This window comes from Oncorhynchus nerka, linkage group LG24 (assembly GCF_034236695.1).
Source record: "Oncorhynchus nerka isolate Pitt River linkage group LG24, Oner_Uvic_2.0, whole genome shotgun sequence".
Classification (NCBI taxonomy): Eukaryota; Metazoa; Chordata; class Actinopteri; order Salmoniformes; family Salmonidae; genus Oncorhynchus; species Oncorhynchus nerka.
In genome coordinates, this window is record NC_088419.1 from 99,059,330 (window position 1) to 99,081,208 (window position 21,879).

General features: G+C 42.4%; 1 protein-coding gene across 1 annotated transcript in view; it reads right to left on the bottom strand.

The window, feature by feature from the left end:
* The window catches only part of LOC115118149 (retinoschisin-like), a 60,838-nt gene extending 57,434 nt beyond the window's left edge, over positions 1 to 3,404 (bottom strand). Inside the window, exon 1 of the mRNA XM_065009395.1 lies at positions 3,271 to 3,404. Coding sequence (XP_064865467.1) covers positions 3,271 to 3,325 — 55 coding nt within the window. The 5' untranslated portion in view covers positions 3,326 to 3,404. The remainder of the gene's footprint in view (positions 1 to 3,270) is intronic.
* Positions 3,405 to 21,879: the final 18,475 nt, after the last annotated feature.

The following is a 21,879-nucleotide window of genomic DNA, read 5'->3' on the forward strand; positions in this document are numbered from 1 at the left end:
CAATGGTTCAGTAAAGTGGGTCATGGTTAGTAAACTGCTGATTCAGTAAACTAGGCATGTGTCATGGTTAGTAAACTGCTGATTCAGTAAACTGGGTCATGGTTAGTAAACCAATGGTTCAGTAAAGTGGGTCATGGTTAGTAAACCACTGGTTCAGTAAACTGGGCATGGGTCATGGTTAGTAAACCACTGGTTCAGTAAACTGGGCATGGGTCATGGTTAGTAAACTGCTGGTTCAGCAAACTGGGTCATGGTTAGTAAACTGCTGATTCAGTAAACTGGGTCATGGTTAGTAAACCGCTGGTTCAGTAAACTGGGTCATGGTTAGTAAACGACTGGTTCAGTAAACTGGGTCATGGTTGGTAAACTGCTGATTCAGTAAACTGGGCATGGGTCATGGTTAGTAAACTGCTGGTTCAGCAAACTGGGTCATGGTTAATAAACCACTGGTTCAGTAAACTGGGCATGGGTCATGGTTAGTAAACCACTGGTTCAGTAAACTGGGTCATGGTTAGTAAACCGCTGGTTCAGTAAACTGGGTCATGGTTAGTAAACCACTGGTTCAGTAATCTGGGTCATGGTTGGTAAACTGCTCATTCAGTAAACTAGGCATGGGTCATGGTTAGTAAACTGCTGGTTCAGCAAACTGGGTCATGGTTAGTAAACTGCTGATTCAGTAAACTGGGTCATGGTTAGTAAACCGCTGGTTCAGTAAACTGGGTCATGGTTAGTAAACTGCTGATTCAGTAAACTGGGTCATGGTTAGTAAACCGCTGGTTCAGTAAACTGGGTCATGGTTAGTAAACTGCTGGTTCAGCAAACTGGGTCATGGTTAGTAAACCACTGGTTCAGTAAACTGGGCATGGGTCATGGTTAATAAACCACTGGTTCAGTAAACTGGGCATGGGTCATGGTTAGTAAACCACTGGTTCAGTAAACTGGGCATGGGTCATGGTTAGTAAACCACTGGTTCAGTAAACTGGGCATGGGTCATGGTTAGTAAACTGCTGGTTCAGCAAACTGGGTCATGGTTAGTAAACCACTGGTTCAGTAAACTGGGCATGGGTCATGGTTAGTAAACCACTGGTTCAGTAAACTGGGCATGGGTCATGGTTAGTAAACTGCTGGTTCAGCAAACTGGGTCATGGTTAGTAAACTGCTGATTCAGTAAACTGGGTCATGGTTAGTAAACCACTGGTTCAGTAAACTGGGCATGGGTCATGGTTAGTAAACTGCTGGTTCAGTAAACTGGGCATGGGTCATGGTTAGTAAACCACTGGTTCAGTAATCTGGGTCATGGTTGGTAAACTGCTCATTCAGTAAACTAGGCATGGGTCATGGTTAGTAAACTGCTGGTTCAGCAAACTGGGTCATGGTTAGTAAACTGCTGATTCAGTAAACTGGGTCATGGTTAGTAAACCGCTGGTTCAGTAAACTGGGTCATGGTTAGTAAACTGCTGATTCAGTAAACTGGGTCATGGTTAGTAAACCGCTGGTTCAGTAAACTGGGTCATGGTTAGTAAACTGCTGGTTCAGCAAACTGGGTCATGGTTAGTAAACCACTGGTTCAGTAAACTGGGCATGGGTCATGGTTAATAAACCACTGGTTCAGTAAACTGGGCATGGGTCATGGTTAGTAAACCACTGGTTCAGTAAACTGGGCATGGGTCATGGTTAGTAAACCACTGGTTCAGTAAACTGGGCATGGGTCATGGTTAGTAAACTGCTGGTTCAGCAAACTGGGTCATGGTTAGTAAACCACTGGTTCAGTAAACTGGGCATGGGTCATGGTTAGTAAACCACTGGTTCAGTAAACTGGGCATGGGTCATGGTTAGTAAACTGCTGGTTCAGCAAACTGGGTCATGGTTAGTAAACTGCTGATTCAGTAAACTGGGTCATGGTTAGTAAACCACTGGTTCAGTAAACTGGGCATGGGTCATGGTTAGTAAACTGCTGGTTCAGTAAACTGGGCATGGGTCATGGTTAGTAAACCACTGGTTCAGTAAACTGGGTCATGGTTAATAAACGACTGGTTCAGTAAACTGGGTCATGGTTAGTAAACTGCTGATTCAGTAAACTGGGTCATGGTTAGTAAACCACTGGTTCAGTAAACTGGGTCATGGTTAGTAAACCACTGGTTCAGTAAACTGGGTCATGGTTAATAAACCACTGGTTCAGTAAACTGGGTCATGGTTGGTAAACTGCTGATTCAGTAAACTGGGCATGGGTCATGGTTAGTAAACTGCTGGTTCAGCAAACTGGGTCATGGTTAATAAACGACTGGTTCAGTAAACTGGGTCATGGTTAGTAAACTGCTGATTCAGTAAACTGGGTCATGGTTAGTAAACCACTGGTTCAGTAAACTGGGTCATGGTTAGTAAACCACTGGTTCAGTAAACTGGGTCATGGTTAATAAACCACTGGTTCAGTAAACTGGGTCATGGTTGGTAAACTGCTGATTCAGTAAACTGGGCATGGGTCATGGTTAGTAAACTGCTGGTTCAGCAAACTGGGTCATGGTTAATAAACCACTGGTTCAGTAAACTGGGTCATGGGTCATTGTAAAGGTCCAATGCAGCAGTTTTGATCTCAATATCAAATAATTTCGGGCTAACAATTATGTCCCTTACTGTGATTGTTTTCAATTAAAATGGTCAAAAATAAACAACAATTGCTTCTGAGCAAACAGCAATTTCTCAAGCAAGGCTTTTGCTAGGACTTTCTGGGAGAGGTCTGAATGGGGAGAGAAACTGAAACCTAGCTGTTATCGGCAGAGCGGTTTGGGAAACTCTTTCTAATTTACCGCCAGGTGATGTCACCAGGCAAGCTAAAACTCCATCCCACCAAAACAGACTGAAATTGCAGGCTGCATTTTCAAACAGCTCTTACACTAAAATGGCATTATAATAATGTTCTAAATGTCTAAGTATCATTCCAACCTCAGTATGGAAATATATATAAAACACAGGGGAGTCATGCTGATTTGGATAACTGGACATATGGGTTAGGGTGAGTTAGGGTTAGGGTGAGTTAGGGTAAGGGTGAGTTAGGGTTAGGGGGGTTAGGGTGAGTTAGGTTGAGTTATGGTTAGGGTGAGTTAGGGTTAGGGGGTTAGGGTGAGTTAGGGTTAGGGTGAGTTAGGGTAAGGGTGAGTTAGGGTAAGAGTTAGGGTGAGTTAGGGTTAGGGTGAGTTAGGGTTAGGGGGGTTAGGGTGAGTTAGGTTAGCGACAATGCTGACAGGGTACCTGGGTTAGGGAGATTAATCTTACCTTGAGCTAACAGCAGCAGAACCAGCAGAGCAACACAGCGAGTATTGACCCCCATCTTCCTCCCGGACTGGTGTGAGTAGAGTGATATGATGCGACTGAGCAGGACACAGAGGCTAGTGGAAAGGCTGCTGTAGGCTGCTGGATAGGCTTACAGTAATCCACTGGACTCTGATGGCCTCATCTAATACCCACAATCTGCCCCATGACCAAACCCCTCCCTCCCTCAGTTATCCTGGCCATCCCTCAGCCCTGGGCCATTTGGCAACAGAGAACTACTCATTATGTTAAACTTTTCTACTAGAATGACACACATTCCCTCTGCTGGATTGTCAAACATTTTGTCTCTAACCATCTTCTAAACCTTCAAATGAAATTCACCGTATGTCTCTTTTTAGTCACTATTTTTTTATTATTTCAAATGATTTGTCATTTCAAATTAATGTAATTGTCTGCATCATTTCCAATCCCCCATATATTTTGGGGGTAAGTATATATATCTATATACACTACAGTTCAAAAGTTTGGGGTCACTTAGATATGTCCTTGTTTTTGAAAGATAATCATTATTTTTTGTCCATTAAAACAACATCAAATTGATCAGAAATACAGTGTAGACATTGTTAATGTTGTAAATGACTATTGTAGCTGAAAACGGCAGATTTTTTTATGGAATATCTACATAGGCGTTCACAGAGGCAAATGATCAGGATCATCACTCCTGAGTTCCAATGGCATGTTGTGTTAGCTAATCCAAGTTGATCATTTTAAAAGGCTAATTGATCATTCAAAAACCCTTTTGCAATTGTTAGCACAGCTGAAAACTGTTCTGCTCAAAGAAGCAATAAAATTTGCCTTCTTTAGACTATCTCGTACAACGCTGTGTACAACGCCCTTTATTTATGTATTGATTCTTTAATCAGACAACAGTTTTCAGCTGTGCTAACATAATTGCAAAAGGGTTTTCTAATGATTAATTAGCCTTTTAAAATGATATGCTTGGATTAGCTAACACAACGGGACACAGGAGTGATGGTTGCTGATAATGAGCCTCTGTAGATATCCTCTGTAGATATCCTCTGTAGATATCCTCTGTAGATATCCTCTGTAGATATCCTCTATAGATATCCTCTGTAGATATCCTCTGTAGATATCCTCTGTAGATAGCCTCTGTAGATATCCTCTGTAGATAGCCTCTGTAGATATCCTCTGTAGATAGCCTCTGTAGATATCCTCTGTAGATATCCTCTGTAGATAGCCTCTGTAGATATCCTCTGTAGATATCCTCTGTAGATCTCCTCTGTAGATATCCTCTGTAGATATCCTCTGTAGATATCCTCTGTAGATATCCTCTGTAGATAGCCTCTGTAGATATCCTCTGTAGATAGCCTCTGTAGATATCCTCTGTAGATATCCTCTGTAGATATCCTCTGTAGATATCCTCTGTAGATATCCTCTGTAGATATCCCATTAAAAATCTGCCGTTTTCAGCTACAATAGTCATCTACAACATGAACTATGTTTACACTGTATTTCGATCAATTTCATGTTATTTTAATGGACAGAAAATGTGCTTTTCTTTAAAAAACAAGGACTTTTCTAGGTGACACCAAACATTTGAAGTGTAGTGTACATACTATACACATTTTACAGACACAATCTATTTTACAATAGTTATATTTTGTTTGTTTTTAGTCCTTCCTCTATTTCTGATTTCCATCCAGTTTGATTTCTATTTGTAACTGTGCTATTTCACAAAAGTTCTGAACCTCTATACATTTGACAGACCCCATATGTTTTACATTAGTTATCTTGTTGTTATTAGTCCCACCCTTCAGCTCCATTCAACCCCTCCCATCTATCTCTCAACACCATCCAGTCCCTTCAGCTCCATTCAACCCCTCCCATCTATCTCTCAACACCATCCAGTCCCTCCATTCAACCCCTCCCATCTATCTCTCAACACACCATCCAGTCCCTTCAGCTCCTCCATTCAACCCCTCCCATCTATCTCTTCCAACACCATCCATTTCTCTCAACACCATCCAGTCCCTTCAGCTCCATTCAACCCCTCCCATCTATCTCTCAACACCATCCATTTTGGATTTCTATTTGCCATACATTTTTCAACTGTGCTGTGATGCTTCACAAAAGTACTGAAACTTTCTATTCTCATAGTTTCTACAGATTGTAAATTAAAAATGTATTTTTGCTAAAGTAATTATTACATTATTGATCGATTGACTATTACTTTTTAAAATCACCCAGTATTGCTGCAGTGTTAGTTCTAGGCAAATGTTGCAATTCTTCAGCCATTCCTGGACCTGTGACCAAAAACGAGCTACATATGGACAGTACCAAAATAAATGATCTCATGACTCTGCCTCCTTACAGCAAAATCTGCAGAGCTTTTTAGTCACTCGTAACAGGCCTGTGTTGACAGTGAATATCAAACTTGCTTCTGGAATTAATCACTTTCATATTCAAAGGACTTGGATGTATGCCAAGCTAATATTCCTCACTACGTCTGTTGATATTCCAGAGTGTGTTAGTGAGAAAGTGCCTAAGGGAAGGAGCTTAGGGAATGAGCTAAGGGAAGGAGCTAAGGGATATAGCTGAAGGGACTAGGGGTCCAGTTGGTATTGGGCAGGTACTACCATAGGCATGCATGCAAACAGTAATTGCCTAATAGGGAAACCTGGTGCACACTATTTTATTTATGAGTGGTGAGGGAGTAGGTAAGTATATATGGAATATGGTGTAGGAAGTGTCCCAAAGAACAATGTGTACATGTTTAAGTCTTTTTAGAAATACAGTGACAAATCCTGGCATTCCAATGGTTAAGAAGGTAAAGAAGTAATGTGGACAGCAGTAGAGTCCAGGCTTATTCAACCTACATCTACAGGCTTCAGAAACATTGATGATCATTCACTGATTCATCATAGTTGGATGCTGTTTCGACCTATTGACGTTCCTTCCTTGAAGTAGGCCTGATCAGATCACTGATTAGGAATGAGTGGGCAGGTGAAAGCTGTGTGGTGGAGCCCTTGAGATCACCTGTCCAATGTCTAATCACTAATTACTTGCATGGAGGAAAGATACACGGAAGGAATTCCAACAGGGCCCATGTTTGTCTCAAATGGCACCCTATTCCCTATATAGTGCACTGATTTTGACCAGGGCCCATAGTGTAGGGCGCCATTTGGAACACACACACGTCTGTTTGATCCTGAGCAGATTGGCCCCATCCCGCTGTGCCTCGCCCTCTACCCAGAAGGGAGAGACACTCCAGATGGGATCAGAGGCAGCATGACTCCGGGATGAACAGACACAGACACATCACCAGGCTGGGCGTTCATTCTGCCCTGAAGATCCTGGCCTTGTCAGCATGCTGGGGGAGCCTGAGCTTGAACACGACAACCTGTTTTAAGATGTATATATCCATTTATAAATATGATCCTATTTATTATTTTTTGTGCTTCAGTGCATTGTTGGCTGTAAAAGTGGGTTAGCCTAAGCTTTTCTAGTTCTAGCTCCAGTAGTGTGATTATGGTTAGCCTAAGCTTTTCTAGTTCTAGCTCCAGTAGTGTGATTATGGTTAGCCTAAGCTTTTCTAGTTCTAGCTCCAGTAGTGTGATTATGGTTAGCCTAAGCTTTTCTAGTTCTAGCTCCAGTAGTGTGATTATGGTTAGCCTAAGCTTTTTCTAGTTCTAGCTCCAGTAGTGTGATTATGGTTAGCCTAAGCTTTTCTAGTTCTAGCTCCAGTAGTGTGATTATGGTTAGCCTAAGCTTTTCTAGTAGTGTGATTATGGTTAGCCTAAGCTCTAGCTCCAGTAGTGTGATTATGGTTAGCCTAAGCTTTTCTAGTTCTAGCTCCAGTAGTGTGATTATGGTTAGCCTAAGCTTTTCTAGTTCTAGCTCCAGTAGTGTGATTATGGTTAGCCTAAGCTTTTCTAGTTCTAGCTCCAGTAGTGTGATTATGGTTAGCCTAAGCTTTTCTAGTTCTAGTTCTAGTGTGATTATGGTTAGCTCTTTTCAGTTCTGGCTCCAGTAGTGTGATTATGGTTAGCCTAAGCTTTTCTAGTTCTAGCTCCAGTAGTGTGATTATGGTTAGCCTAAGCTTTTCTAGTTCTGGCTCCAGTAGTGTGATTATGGTTAGCCTAAGCTTTTCTAGTTCTGGCTCCAGTAGTGTGATTATGGTTAGCCTAAGCTTTTCTAGTTCTGGCTCCAGTAGTGTGATTATGGTTAGCCTAAGCTTTTCTAGTTCTAGCTCCAGTAGTGTGATTATGGTTAGCCTAAGCTTTTCTAGTTCTAGCTCCAGTAGTGTGATTATGGTTAGCCTAAGCTTTTCTAGTTCTATTAGTGTGATTCTAGCTCCAGTAGTGTGATTATGGTTAGCCTAAGCTTTTCTAGTTCTGGCTCCAGTAGTGTGATTATGGTTAGCCTAAGCTTTTCTAGTTCTGGCTCCAGTAGTGTGATTATGGTTAGCCTAAGCTTTTCTAGTTCTGGCTCCAGTAGTGTGATTATGGTTAGCCTAAGCTTTTCTAGTTCTGGCTCCAGTAGTGTGATTATGGTTAGCCTAAGCTTTTCTAGTTCTGGCTCCAGTAGTGTGATTATGGTTAGCCTAAGCTTTTCTAGTTCTGGCTCCTAGTAGTTCTGTGATTTATGGTTAGCCTAAGCTTTTCTAGTTCTGGCTCCAGTAGTGTGATTATGGTTAGCCTAAGCTTTTCTAGTTCTGGCTCCAGTAGTGTGATTATGGTTAGCCTAAGCTTTTCTAGTTCTGGCTCCAGCTTTTCTAGTTCTGGCTCCAGTAGTGTGATTATGGTTAGCCTAAGCTTTTCTAGTTCTGGCTCCAGTAGTGTGATTATGGTTAGCCTAAGCTTTTCTAGTTCTGGCTCCAGTAGTGTGATTATGGTTAGCCTAAGCTTTTCTAGTTCTGGCTCCAGTAGTGTGATTATGGTTAGCTGGCTAAGCTTTTCTAGTTCTGGCTCCAGTAGTGTGATTATGGTTAGCCTAAGCTTTTCTAGTTCTGGCTCCAGTAGTGTGATTATGGTTAGCCTAAGCTTTTCTAGTTCTGGCTCCAGTAGTGTGATTATGGTTAGCCTAAGCTTTTCTAGTTCTGGCTCCAGTAGTGTGATTATGGTTAGCCTAAGCTTTTCTAGTTCTGGCTCCAGTAGTGTGATTATGGTTAGCTAAGCTTTTCTAGTTCTGGCTCCAGTAGTGTGATTATGGTTAGCCTAAGCTTTTCTAGTTCTGGCTCCAGTAGTGTGATTATGGTTAGCCTAAGCTTTTCTAGTTCTGGCTCCAGTAGTGTGATTATGGTTAGCCTAAGCTTTTCTAGTTCTAGCTCCAGTAGTGTGATTATGGTTAGCCTAAGCTTTTCTAGTTCTGGCTCCAGTAGTGTGATTATGGTTAGCCTAAGCTTTTCTAGTTCTGCTCCAGTAGTGTGATTTTAGCTAGTTCTAGTTCTAGGCTCCAGTAGTGTGATTATGGTTAGCCTAAGCTTTTCTAGTTCTGGCTCCAGTTCTGATTATGCTCCAAGTTTTCTAGTTCTGTGATTATGGTTAGCCTAAGCTTTTCTAGTTCTAGCTCCAGTAGTGTGATTATGGTTAGCCTAAGCTTTTCTAGTTCTGGCTCCAGTAGTGTGATTATGGTTAGCCTAAGCTTTTTTTCTAGTTCTAGCTCCAGTAGTGTGATTATGGTTAGCCTAAGCTTTTCTAGTTCTAGCTCCAGTAGTGTGATTATGGTTAGCCTAAGCTTTTCTAGTTCTAGCTCCAGTAGTGTGATTATGGTTAGCCTAAGCTTTTCTAGTTCTAGCTCCAGTAGTGTGATTATGGTTAGCCTAAGCTTTTTTTAGTTCTAGCTCCAGTAGTGTGATTATGGTTAGCCTAAGCTTTTCTAGTTCTAGCTCCAGTAGTGTGATTATGCTTTTCTAGTTCTAGCTCCAGTAGTGTGATTATGGTTAGCCTAAGCTTTTCTAGTTCTAGCTCCAGTAGTGTGATTATGGTTAGCCTAAGCTTTTCTAGTTCTAGCTCCAGTAGTGTGATTATGGTTAGCCTAAGCTTTTCTAGTTCTAGCTCCAGTAGTGTGATTATGGTTAGCCTAAGCTTTTCTAGTTCTAGCTCCAGTAGTGTGATTATGGTTAGCCTAAGCTTTTCTAGTTCTAGCTCCAGTAGTGTGATTATGGTTAGCCTAAGCTTTTCTAGTTCTAGCTCCAGTAGTGTGATTATGGTTAGCCTAAGCTTTTCTAGTTCTAGCTCCAGTAGTGTGATTATGGTTAGCCTAAGCTTTTCTAGTTCTAGCTCTTTTCTAGTTCTAGCTCCAGTAGTGATTATGGTTAGCCTAAGCTTTTCTAGTTCTAGCTCCAGTAGTGTGATTATGGTTAGCCTAAGCTTTTCTAGTTCTAGCTCCAGTAGTGTGATTATGGTTAGCCTAAGCTTTTCTAGTTCTAGCTCCAGTAGTGTGATTATGGTTAGCCTAAGCTTTTCTAGTTCTAGCTCCAGTAGTGTGATTATGGTTAGCCTAAGCTTTTCTAGTTCTAGCTCCAGTAGTGTGATTATGGTTAGCCTAAGCTTTTCTAGTTCTAGCTCCAGTAGTGTGATTATGGTTAGCCTAAGCTTTTCTAGTTCTAGCTCCAGTAGTGTGATTATGGTTAGCCTAAGCTTTTCTAGTTCTAGCTCAGTTATGGTTAGCCTAAGCTTTTCTAGTTCTAGCTCCAGTAGTGTGATTATGGTTAGCCTAAGCTTTTCTTTTCTAGTTCTAGCTCCAGTAGTGTGATTATGGTTAGCCTAAGCTTTTCTAGTTCTAGCTCCAGTAGTGTGATTATGGTTAGCCTAAGCTTTTCTAGTTCTAGCTCCAGTAGTGTGATTATGGTTAGCCTAAGCTTTTCTAGTTCTAGCTCCAGTAGTGTGATTATGGTTAGCCTATTTTCTAGTTCTAGCTTAGTGTGATTATGGTTAGCCTAAGCTTTTCTAGTTCTAGCTCCAGTAGTGTGATTATGGTTAGCCTAAGCTTTTCTAGTTCTAGCTCCAGTAGTGTGATTATGGTTAGCCTAAGCTTTTCTAGTTCTAGCTCCAGTAGTGTGATTATGGTTAGCCTAAGCTTTTCTAGTTCTAGCTCCAGTAGTGTGATTATGGTTAGCCTTTTCTAGTTCTAGCTTTTCTAGTTCTAGCTCCAGTAGTAGTGATTATGGTTAGCCTAAGCTTTTCTAGTTCTAGCTCCAGTAGTGTGATTATGGTTAGCCTAAGCTTTTCTAGTTCTAGCTCCAGTAGTGTGATTATGGTTAGCCTAAGCTTTTCTAGTTCTAGCTCCAGTAGTGTGATTATGGTTAGCCTAAGCTTTTCTAGTTCTAGCTCCAGTAGTGTGATTATGGTTAGCCTAAGCTTTTCTAGTTCTAGCTCCAGTAGTGTGATTATGGTTAGCCTAAGCTTTTCTAGTTCTAGCTCCAGTAGTGTGATTATGGTTAGCCTAAGCTTTTCTAGTTCTAGCTCCAGTAGTGTGATTATGGTTAGCCTAAGCTTTTCTAGTTCTAGCTCCAGTAGTGTGATTATGGTTAGCCTTCTTAGTTCTAGCTTTTATGGTTAGTTTTTCTAGCTCCCAGTAGTGTGATTATGGTTAGCCTAAGCTTTTCTAGTTCTAGCTCCAGTAGTGTGATTATGGTTAGCCTAAGCTTTTCTAGTTCTAGCTCCAGTGTGATTATGGTTAGCCTGATTAGCTCCAGTAGTTGATTATGGTTAGCCTAAGCTTTTCTAGTTCTAGCTCCAGTAGTGTGATTATGGTTAGCCTAAGCTTTTCTAGTTCTAGCTCCAGTAGTGTGATTATGGTTAGCCTAGCTCCAGCTTTTTAGTTCTAGCTCCAGTAGTGTGATTATGGTTAGCCTAAGCTTTTTCTAGCTCCAGTAGTGATTATGGTTAGCTCCAGTTTTCTAGCTCCAGTAGTGTTATGGTTAGCCTAAGCTTTTCTAGCTTCTGTGATTATGGTTAGCCTCTTTTCTAGTTCTAGCTCCAGTAGTGTGATTATGGTTAGCCTAAGCTTTTCTAGTTCTAGCTCCAGTAGTGTGATTATGGTTAGCCTAAGCTTTTCTAGTTCTAGCTCCAGTAGTGTGATTATGGTTAGCCTAAGCTTTTCTAGTTCTAGCTCCAGTAGTGTGATTATGGTTAGCCTAAGCTTTTCTAGTTCTAGCTCCAGTAGTGTGATTATGGTTAGCCTAAGCTTTTCTAGTTCTAGCTCCAGTAGTGTGATTATGGTTAGCCTAAGCTTTTCTAGTTCTAGCTCCAGTAGTGTGATTATGGTTAGCCTAAGCTTTTCTAGTTCTAGCTCCAGTATTATGTGTGATTATGGTTTATGCCTAAGCTTTTCTAGTTCTAGCTCCAGTAGTGTGATTATGGTTAGCCTAAGCTTTTCTAGTTCTAGCTCCAGTAGTGTGATTATGGTTAGCCTAAGCTTTTCTAGTTCTAGCTCCAGTAGTGTGATTATGGTTAGCCTAAGCTTTTCTAGTTCTAGCTCCAGTAGTGTGATTATGGTTAGCCTAAGCTTTTCTAGTTCTAGCTCCAGTAGTGTGATTATGGTTAGCCTAAGCTTTTCTAGTTCTAGCTCAGTAGTGTGATTATGGTTAGCCTAAGCTTTTCTAGTTCTAGCTCCAGTAGTGTGATTATGGTTAGCCTAAGCTTTTCTAGTTCTAGCTCCAGTAGTGTGATTATGGTTAGCCTAAGCTTTTCTAGTTCTAGCTCCAGTAGTGTTATGATTAGCCTAAGGTTCTAGCTCCAGTAGTGTGATTATGGTTAGCCTAAGCTTTTTATAGTTCTAGCTCCAGTAGTGTGATTATGGTTAGCCTAAGCTTTTCTAGTTCTAGCTCCAGTAGTGTGATTATGGTTTAGCCTAAGCCTAAGCTTTCTAGTTCTAGCTCCAGTAGTGTGATTATGGTTAGCCTAAGCTTTTCTAGTTCTAGCTCCAGTAGTGTGATTATGGTTAGCCTAAGCTTTTCTAGTTCTAGCTCCAGTAGTGTGATTATGGTTAGCCTAAGCTTTTCTAGCTCCAGTAGTGTGATTATGGTTAGCCTAAGCTTTTCTAGCTCCAGTAGTGTGATTATGGTTAGCCTAAGCTTTTCTAGCTCCAGTAGTGTGATTATGGTTAGCCTAAGCTTTTCTAGCTCCAGTAGTGTGATTATGGTTAGCCTAAGCTAGTTCTAGCTCAGTAGTGTGATTATGGTTAGCCCAGTAGTAATTATGGTTAGCTTTTCTAGTTCTAGCTCCAGTAGTGTGATTATGGTTAGCCTAAGCTTTTCTAGTTCTAGCTCCAGTAGTGTGATTATGGTTAGCCTAAGCTTTTCTAGTTCTAGCTCCAGTAGTGTGATTATGGTTAGCCTAAGCTTTTCTAGTTCCAGTAGTGTGATTATGGTTAGCCTAAGCTTTTCTAGTTCTAGCTCCAGTAGTGTGATTATGGTTAGCCTAAGCTTTTCTAGTTCTAGCTCCAGTAGTGTGATTATGGTTAGCCTAAGTGTTTTGGTTAGCTAGTTCTAGCTCCAGTAGTGTGATTATGGTTAGCCTAAGCTTTTCTAGTTCTAGCTCCAGTAGTGTGATTATGGTTAGCCTAAGCTTTTCTAGTTCTAGCTCCAGTAGTGTGATTATGGTTAGCCTAAGCTTTTCTAGTTCTAGCTCCAGTAGTGTGATTATGGTTAGCCTAAGCTTTTCTAGCTCCAGTAGTGTGATTATGGTTAGCCTAAGCTTTTCTAGCTCCAGTAGTGTGATTATGGTTAGCCTAAGCTTTTCTAGCTCCAGTAGTGTGATTATGGTTAGCCTAAGCTTTTCTAGTTCCAGTAGTGTGATTATGGTTAGCCTAAGCTTTTCTAGTTCTAGCTCCAGTAGTGTGATTATGGTTAGCCTAAGCTTTTCTAGTTCTAGCTCCAGTAGTGTGATTATGGTTAGCCTAAGCTTTTCTAGTTCTAGCTCCAGTAGTGTGATTATGGTTAGCCTAAGCTTTTCTAGTTCTAGCTCCAGTAGTGTGATTATGGTTAGCCTAAGCTTTTCTAGTTCTAGCTCCAGTAGTGTGATTATGGTTAGCCTAAGCTTTTCTAGTTCTAGCTCTAGCTCCAGTAGTGTGATTATGGTTAGCCTAAGCTTTTCTAGCTCCAGTAGTGTGATTATGGTTAGCCTAAGCTTTTCTAGCTCCAGTAGTGTGATTATGGTTAGCCTAAGCTTTTCTAGCTCCAGTAGTGTGATTATGGTTAGCCTAAGCTTTTCTAGTTCCAGTAGTGTGATTATGGTTAGCCTAAGCTTTTCTAGTTCTAGCTCCAGTAGTGTGATTATGGTTAGCCTAAGCTTTTCTAGTTCTAGCTCCAGTAGTGTGATTATTGCCTGCAATTTTGGGCATTTCTTTGCATGGTTGATTAAACAGCATGATCATTGCAAAGGTGCACCTTGTGCTGGGGACAAAAGGCCACTCTAAAATGCGCAGTTTGTCACACAACACAATGCCACAGAAGTCTGAAGTTGAGGGAGCATCGTATTAGCATGCTGACTGCAGGAATGTCTACCAGAGTACACGCCAGAGAACTGAATGTTCACATCTACCATAAGCCGCCTCCAACGTCATTTTATAAACCCAGCAAAAAAAGAAACATCCTCTCACTGTCAACTGCGTTTATTTTCAGCAAACTTAACGTGTAAATATTTGTATGAACATATGATTCAACAACTGAGACATAAACTGAACAAGTTCCACAGACATGTAACTAACAGAAATGGAATAATGTGTCCCTGAACATGAGGGGGGGGTCAAAATCAAAAGTAACAGTCAGTATCAGATGTGGCCACCCGCTGCATTAAGTATTGCAGTGCATCTCCTCCTCATGGACTGCACTAGATTTGCCAGTTCTTGCTGTGAGATGTTACCCCACTCTTCCACCAAAGCAACTGCAAGTTATACGACATTTCTGGGGGGGAATGGCCCTAGCCCTCACCCTCCAATCCAACAGGTCCCAGACGTGCTCAATGGGATTGAGATCCAGGCTCTTCGCTGGCCATGGCAGAACACTGTCTTGCAGGAAATCACGCACAGACCGAGCAGTATGGCTGGTGGCATTGTCATGCTGGAGGGTCAGCATGAGATTGCCTGCAATGACAACAAGCTCAGTCCGATGATGCCGTGACACACCGCCCCAGACCATGATGGACCCTCCACCTCCAAATCAATCCTGCTCCAGAGTACAGGCCTCGGTGTAATGCTCATTCCTTAAAAACGAATCCAACCATCACCCCTGGTAAGACAAAACCACGACTTGTCAGTGAAGAGCACTTTTTGCCAGTCCTGTCTGGTCCAGCGACAGTGGGTTTGTGCCCATATTCAACGTTGTTGCCGGAGATGTCTGGTGAGGACCTGCCTTCAGCCCTCAGTCCAGCCTCTCTCAGCCTAATGCGGACAGTATGAGCACTGATGGAGGGATTGTGCGTTCCTGGTGTAACTCGGGCAGTTGTTGTTGCCATGCTGTACCTGTCTCGCAGGTGTGATTTTTGGATGTACCGATCCTGAGCAGGTGTTGTTACACGTGGTCTGCCACTGCGAGGACAATCAGCTGTCCGTCCTGTCTCCCTGTAGCGCTGTCTTAGGCATCTCACCGTAAGGACATTGCAATCTATTGCCCTGGCCACATTAGCAGTCCTAATGCCTCCTTGCAGCATGCCTAAGACACATTAACGCAGATGAGCAGGGACCCTGGGCATCTTTCTTTTGGTGTTTTTCAGAGTCAATAGAAAGGCCTCTTTAGTGTACTAAGTTTTCATAACTGTGACCTTAATTGCCTACCGTCTGTAAGCTGTTAGTGTCTTAACGACCGTTCCACAGGTGCATGTTCATTAATTGTTTATGGTTCATTGAACAAGCAGGGAAACAGTGTTTTTAAACCCTTTACAATGAAGATCTGTGAAGTTATTTGGATTTTTACAAATTATCTTTGAAACACAGGGCCCTGAAAAAGGGATGTTTCTTTTTTTGCTGAGTTTAGAATTTGTCAGTACGTGCAACCAGCCTCACAACCGCAGACCACGTGTAACCACGCCAACCCAGGATCTCCACATCCGGCAAGTCAAATCTTATTCGTCGCATACACATATTTAGCAGATGTTATTGTGGGTGTGGTGAAATGCTTGTGTTCCTAGCTCCAGTAGTGCAGTAACATCTAACAATTCACAACAATAAAAATAAACATAAGGAATATATAAATATTAGGATGAGCAATGTCTGAGTGGCATAGACTAAAATACAGTAGAATAGAATACAGTATATAAATGTGAGATGAATAAAGCAAAAATATGTAAACATTATTAGAATAACTAGTGTTCCATTATTAAAGTGGCCAGTGATTTCAAGTCTATGTACAGTATATGACGCAGCAGCCTCTAAGGTGCAGGGTTATGTAACCGAGTGGAAGCCGCCTAGTGATGACTATTTAAAAGTCTGATGGCCTTGAGATAGAAGCTGTTTTTCAGTCTCTCGGTCCCAGCTTTAATGCATCTGTACTAACCTCGCCTTTTGGATGATAGAGGGGTGAACAGGCAGTGGCTCGGGTGGTTGTTGTCCTTGATGATCTTTTTGACCTTCCTGTGACATCGGGTGCTGTAGGTGTCCTGGAGGGCAGGTAGTTTGCCCCTGGTGATGCGTTGTGCAGACCTCACTACCCTCTGGAGAGCCTTGCGGTTGCGGCCGGTGCAGTTGCCGTACCAGGCGGTGATACAGCCCGACAGGATGCTCTCAATTGTGCATCTGTAAAAGTTTGAGGGTTTTAGGTACAAAGCTGTTGCGCCTTCTTCACCACACTGTCTGTGTGGACCATTTCAGATCGTCAGTGACATGTACACCGAGGAACTTGAAGCTTTCCATCTGCTCCACTGTGGCCCAGTCCCACTGCTGTTTCCTGAAGTCCACGATCATCTCCTTTGTTTTGTCGACAGTGAGTGAGAGGTTATTTTCCTGGCACCACACTCCCAGAGCCGTCACCTCCTCCCTGTAGGCTGTCTCGTCATTGTTGATAATCAGTCCTACTACTGTTGTGTCGTCTGCTAACTTGATGATCGAGTTGGAGGCGTGCATGGCCACGCAGTCATGGGTGAACAGGGAGAACAATAGGGGGCTGAGCATGCACCCTTGTGGGGCCCCTGTGTTGAGGATTAGCGAAGTTGTTTCCTAACTTCACCATCTGGGGGCGGCCCGTCAGGAAGTCCAGGACCCAATTGCACAGGGCGGGGTTCAGACACAGGGCTGCAAGTTTAATGATGAGCTTGGAGGGTACTATAATATTGAATTCTGAGCTATATACAGTAGGTATGATCCTTGACTAGCCTCTCAAAGCACTTCACGATGACAGAAGTGAGTGCTACGGGGCGATAGTAATTTAGTTCAGTTACCTTTGCTTTCTTGGGTACAAGAACAATGGTGGACATAGAGGCAAGTGGGGGCAGCAGACTGGGATAGGGAGAGATTGAATATGTCCGTAAACACTTTAGCCAGCTGGTCTGGACGCAGCTAGGGATGTCGTCTAGGCCGGCAGCCCTGCGAGGGTTAACACACTTAGATGTCTTACTCACGTCGGCCACGGAGAAGGAGAGCCCACAGTGTTGTCCTCAAAGCGGGCAAAGGTGTTTAGCTTTCTGGGAGCTGTGTCCATGACTTGACTGGCTTTCCCTTTGTAATCCATGATTGTCTGGAGTCCCTGCCACCTACGTCTCGTGTCTCAGCCATTGAATTGCAACTCTTGTCTCTGTACTGACATTTTGCCTGTTTGGTTGCTTTACAGAGGGCATAACTGCACTGTTTGTAATCACTTGGTTAAATCCGATGGTTCGCGTTTTCAGTTGCACAAATGCTGCCATCTATCCACAGTTTTTGGTTTGGGTAGGTTTTAAGTCACAGTGGGAACAATATGCCCTATAACCAGGGGTTCTTAAACATGTTCAGCCTGGAACCCTAATTAGAAATTCTGTGTTTTCCTGGAACCGAAGTTTATGAAAATATTCAACACTGCGTAAATATTGGTACATTTCATTACCCTTATGCCTAAAACCAATGCAATATAGACAAAAACAAATAACAATGAAATGAAATACCCATATAGCTAGTCATGTTTATTTTTACCCATTAAAAACACTCTTACATATCTGTCTAGGTTGGAACTGTTGCTGTTAAAATACAACAAAGCATTTTAATTCTGAACGGGAATAAACTGATTGATCACATCACAAAGATGTATTCCACAACACACACACAGGCTCAGTTTTTGATAGTGCAACTCTAAGTGACAGCACAGATAAAACATGATCAGGCCTACTGCACATCTTACTGTAGAACATATTGTTAAAGTTGGAACTGTTAGATAAGCAGATAAGGTAGATAAGGTATAGTTTTAAAAAAATCAGATTTTACTGTTTGCATGAGTTACTTGATGTGGAATATAGGAATATGTAGTCATGTCTCTGTGTAGTACCGTGCATTTTCCAGAGTCTGTTCTGGACTTCGAGACTGTGAAGAGACCTTGTGGCATGTCTTGTGGGGTATGCATAGGTGTCTGAGCAGAGCATCGCATTATTACGGACAGACCTTTCCCCATCTTAGTTTCTAAATAAATACAAATAAATATTGTATCAATACGTTTTGACCATGATAGTTTACAATCCAGGGTTACTCCAAGCTGTTTAGTCACGTCAACTTGCTCAATTTCCAACTTATTCATTACAAGATTTAGTTGAGGTTTATGGTTAATCCCTAATACAATGCTTTTAGTTTTTGAAATATTTATGGACCTACCAGGTACAACCCCAAATCCGTAAACACGGGCATCCTCATAGACATCATCCTAACCAACCAAGCCCTCTAATTACAACTCTGCCGTCTTCAACCAGGATCTCAGTGATCACTGCTTCATTGCCTGCATCCGTAATGGGTCTACGGTCAAACAACCACCCCTCATCACTGTCAAACACTCCCTAAAATACTTCAGCGAGCAGGCCTTTCTAATCGACCTGGCCCAGGTACCCTGGAAGGATATTGACCTCATTCCGTCAGTAGAGGATGCCTGGTCGTTCATCTTAAATAAGCCATTTCTCCTTCACCCAAATCCAGATAACTGATGTTCTGAAAGAGTTACAAAATCTGGATTTGCAATTGTTGCAACCTCTATTACTAGCCTGTTCAACCTCTCTTTCATATCGTCTGAGATCCCCAAAGATTGGAAAGCTGCCGCGGTCATCCCCCTCTTCAAAGGGGGAGACACCCTAGACCCAAACTGTTACAGACCTATATCTATCCTACCCAAGTTAACAAACAGATCACCGACCATGTCGAATCCCACCGTACCTATGCAATCTGGTTACCGAGCTGGTCATTGGTGCACCTCAGCCACGCTCAAGGTTCTAAACGATGTCATAACCGCCATCGATAAAAGACAATACTGTGCAGCCGTATTCATCGACCTGGCCAAGGCTTTCGACTCTGTCAATCACCACATTCTTATTGGCAGACTCAACAGCCTTGGTTTTGGTTACTAAAACAGTAGTTTTAGAATTGTTAGTTAGATTACTGCACTGCATTGTCCTGAAGTTTCACACTCGCAAACATCTGCTAACCATTGTATGTGACAAATAAAATTTGATTTGATTTGGTTTCAAAATGACAGACAGTTCAGTGTGTCAAATCGGAGGACCTGTTGTCCGGACCTCTGGCAGTCTATGGTCATGCCACAGGATTCAATTCACTGTATACATCAATGATGTCGCTTTTGCTGCTGGTGATTCACTGATCCACCTCTACGCAGACGACACCATTCTGTATACTTCTGGCCCTTCTTTGGACACTGTGTTAACTAACCTCCAGACGAGCTTCAATGCCATACAACTCTCCTTCCGTGGCCTCCAACTGCTCTTAAATGCAAGTAAAACTAAATGCATGCTCTTGAACCAATTGCTGCCCGCACCTGCCAGCCCATCCAGCATCACTACTCTGGACGGTTCTGATGTAAAATATGTGGACAATTACAAATACCTAGGTGTCTGGTTAGACTGTAAACTCTCCTTCCAGACTCACATTAAGCATCTCCAATCCAAAATCAAATCTAGAATTGGCATCCTATTTCGCAACAAAGCGTCCCCTTCACTCATGCTGCCAAACATACCCTGGGTAAAACTGACTATCCTACCAATCCTTGACTTCGGCGATGTCATTTACAAAATAGCCTCCAACACTCAGTAAATTGGATGCAGTCTATCACAGTGCCATCCGTTCTGTCACCAAAGCCCAATATACAACCCACCACTGCGACCTGTATGCTCTCGTTGGCTGGCCCTCGCTTCATATTCGTTGCAAAACCCACTGGCTCCAGGTCATCTATAGGTCTTTGCTAGGTAAAGCCCTGCCTTATCTCAGCCAACAACGATCACCATAGCAACACCCACCTGTAGCACGCGCTCCAGCAGGTATATTTCACTGCTCCCCCCCAAAGCCAATTCCCCCTTTGGCCGCCTTTCCTTCCAGTTCTCTGCTGCCAAGGACTGGAATGAATTGCAAAAACCACTGAAGCTGGAAACTCATATCTCCCTCATTACCAGCTCACAGATCATTGAACATGTACATAGCCCATTTGTAAATAGTCCATCTGTCACGACTTCCACCAAAGTCGTTTCCTCTCCTTGTTCGGGCGGCGGTCGGCGTCACCGGTCTTCTTGCCATTGTCGATCCACTTTTCATTTTCCATTTGTTTTGTCTTGTTTTCCTACACACCTGGTTTCCATTTCCCTCATTATTTGTTGTGTATTTTAACCTCCGTTCCCCCCATGTCTTTGTGTGGAATTGTTTGTTGTGTTTGTGCACATGTTACTGGTGCACGTCAGGTTTTTTGTACCCATATGCTGTTGTATTTTTATGCCATTGGTTTTTGGATTAAACTGCTCCGGCTACTACCTAGTTCTGTTCTCCTGTGTCTGACTTCCCTGCCAGCAGTTACATACCCCTTTACATCCAACTACCTCATCCCCACATTGTTATTTATTTCTTTGCTCTTTTGCACCCCAGTATCTCTACTTGCACATCTATCACTCCAGTGTTTAATTTCTAAATTGTAATTACTTCGCCACTACGGCCTATTTATTGCCTTACCTCCCTAATCTTACCTCATTTGCACACACTGTAGAAATATTTTTTTTCTATTGTGTTATTGACTGTACGTTTGTTTATTCCATGTGTAACTCTGTGTTGTTGTTTGTGTCGCACTGCTTTACTTTCTTGTCCAGGTCGCAGTTGTAAATGAGAACTTGTTCTCAACTGGCCTACCTGGTTAAATAAAGGTGTTCTCAACTGGCCTACCTGGTTAAATAAAGGTGTTCTCAACTGGCCTACCTGGTTAAATAAAGGTGTTCTCAACTGGCCTACCTGGTTAAATAAAGGTGTTCTCAACTGGCCTACCTGGTTAAATAAAGGTGTTCTCAACTGGCCTACCTGGTTAAATAAAGGTGTTCTCAACTGGCCTACCTGGTTAAATAAAGGTGTTCTCAACTGGCCTACCTGGTTAAATAAAGGTGTTCTCAACTGGCCTCCTGGTTAAATAAAGGTGTTCTCAACTGGCCTCCTGGTTAAATAAAGGTGTTCTCAACTGGCCTCCTGGTTAAATAAAGGTGTTCTCAACTGGCCTACCTGGTTAAATAAAGGTGTTCTCAACTAGCCTACCTGGTTAAATAAAGGTGTTCTCAACTGGCCTCCCTGGTTAAATAAAGGTGTTCTCAACTAGCCTACCTGGTTAAATAAAGGTGTTCTCAACTGGCCTACCTGGTTAAATAAAGGTGTTCTCAACTGGCCTCCCTGGTTAAATAAAGGTGTTCTCAACTAGCCTCCCTGGTTAAATAAAGGTGTTCTCAACTAGCCTACCTGGTTAAATAAAGGTGTTCTCAACTGGCCTCCCTGGTTAAATAAAGGTGTTCTCAACTAGCCTTCCTGGTTAAATAAAGGTGTTCTCAACTAGCCTACCTGGTTAAATAAAGGTGTTCTCAACTGGCCTCCCTGGTTAAATAAAGGTGTTCTCAACTAGCCTCCCTGGTTAAATAAAGGTGTTCTCAACTGGCCTACCTGGTTAAATAAAGGTGTTCTCAACTGGCCTACCTGGTTAAATAAAGGTGTTCTCAACTGGCCTCCCTGGTTAAATAAAGGTGTTCTCAACTGGCCTACCTGGTTAAATAAAGGTGTTCTCAACTGGCCTACCTGGTTAAATAAAGGTGTTCTCAACTGGCCTACCTGGTTAAATAAAGGTGTTCTCAACTGGCCTACCTGGTTAAATAAAGGTGTTCTCAACTGGCCTACCTGGTTAAATAAAGGTGTTCTCAACTGGCCTACCTGGTTAAATAAAGGTGTTCTCAACTGGCCTACCTGGTTAAATAAAGGTGTTCTCAACTGGCCTACCTGGTTAAATAAAGGTGTTCTCAACTGGCCTCCCTGGTTAAATAAAGGTGTTCTCAACTGGCCTCCCTGGTTAAATAAAGGTGTTCTCAACTGGCCTCCCTGGTTAAATAAAGGTGTTCTCAACTGGCCTACCTGGTTAAATAAAGGTGTTCTCAACTAGCCCACCTGGTTAAATAAAGGTGT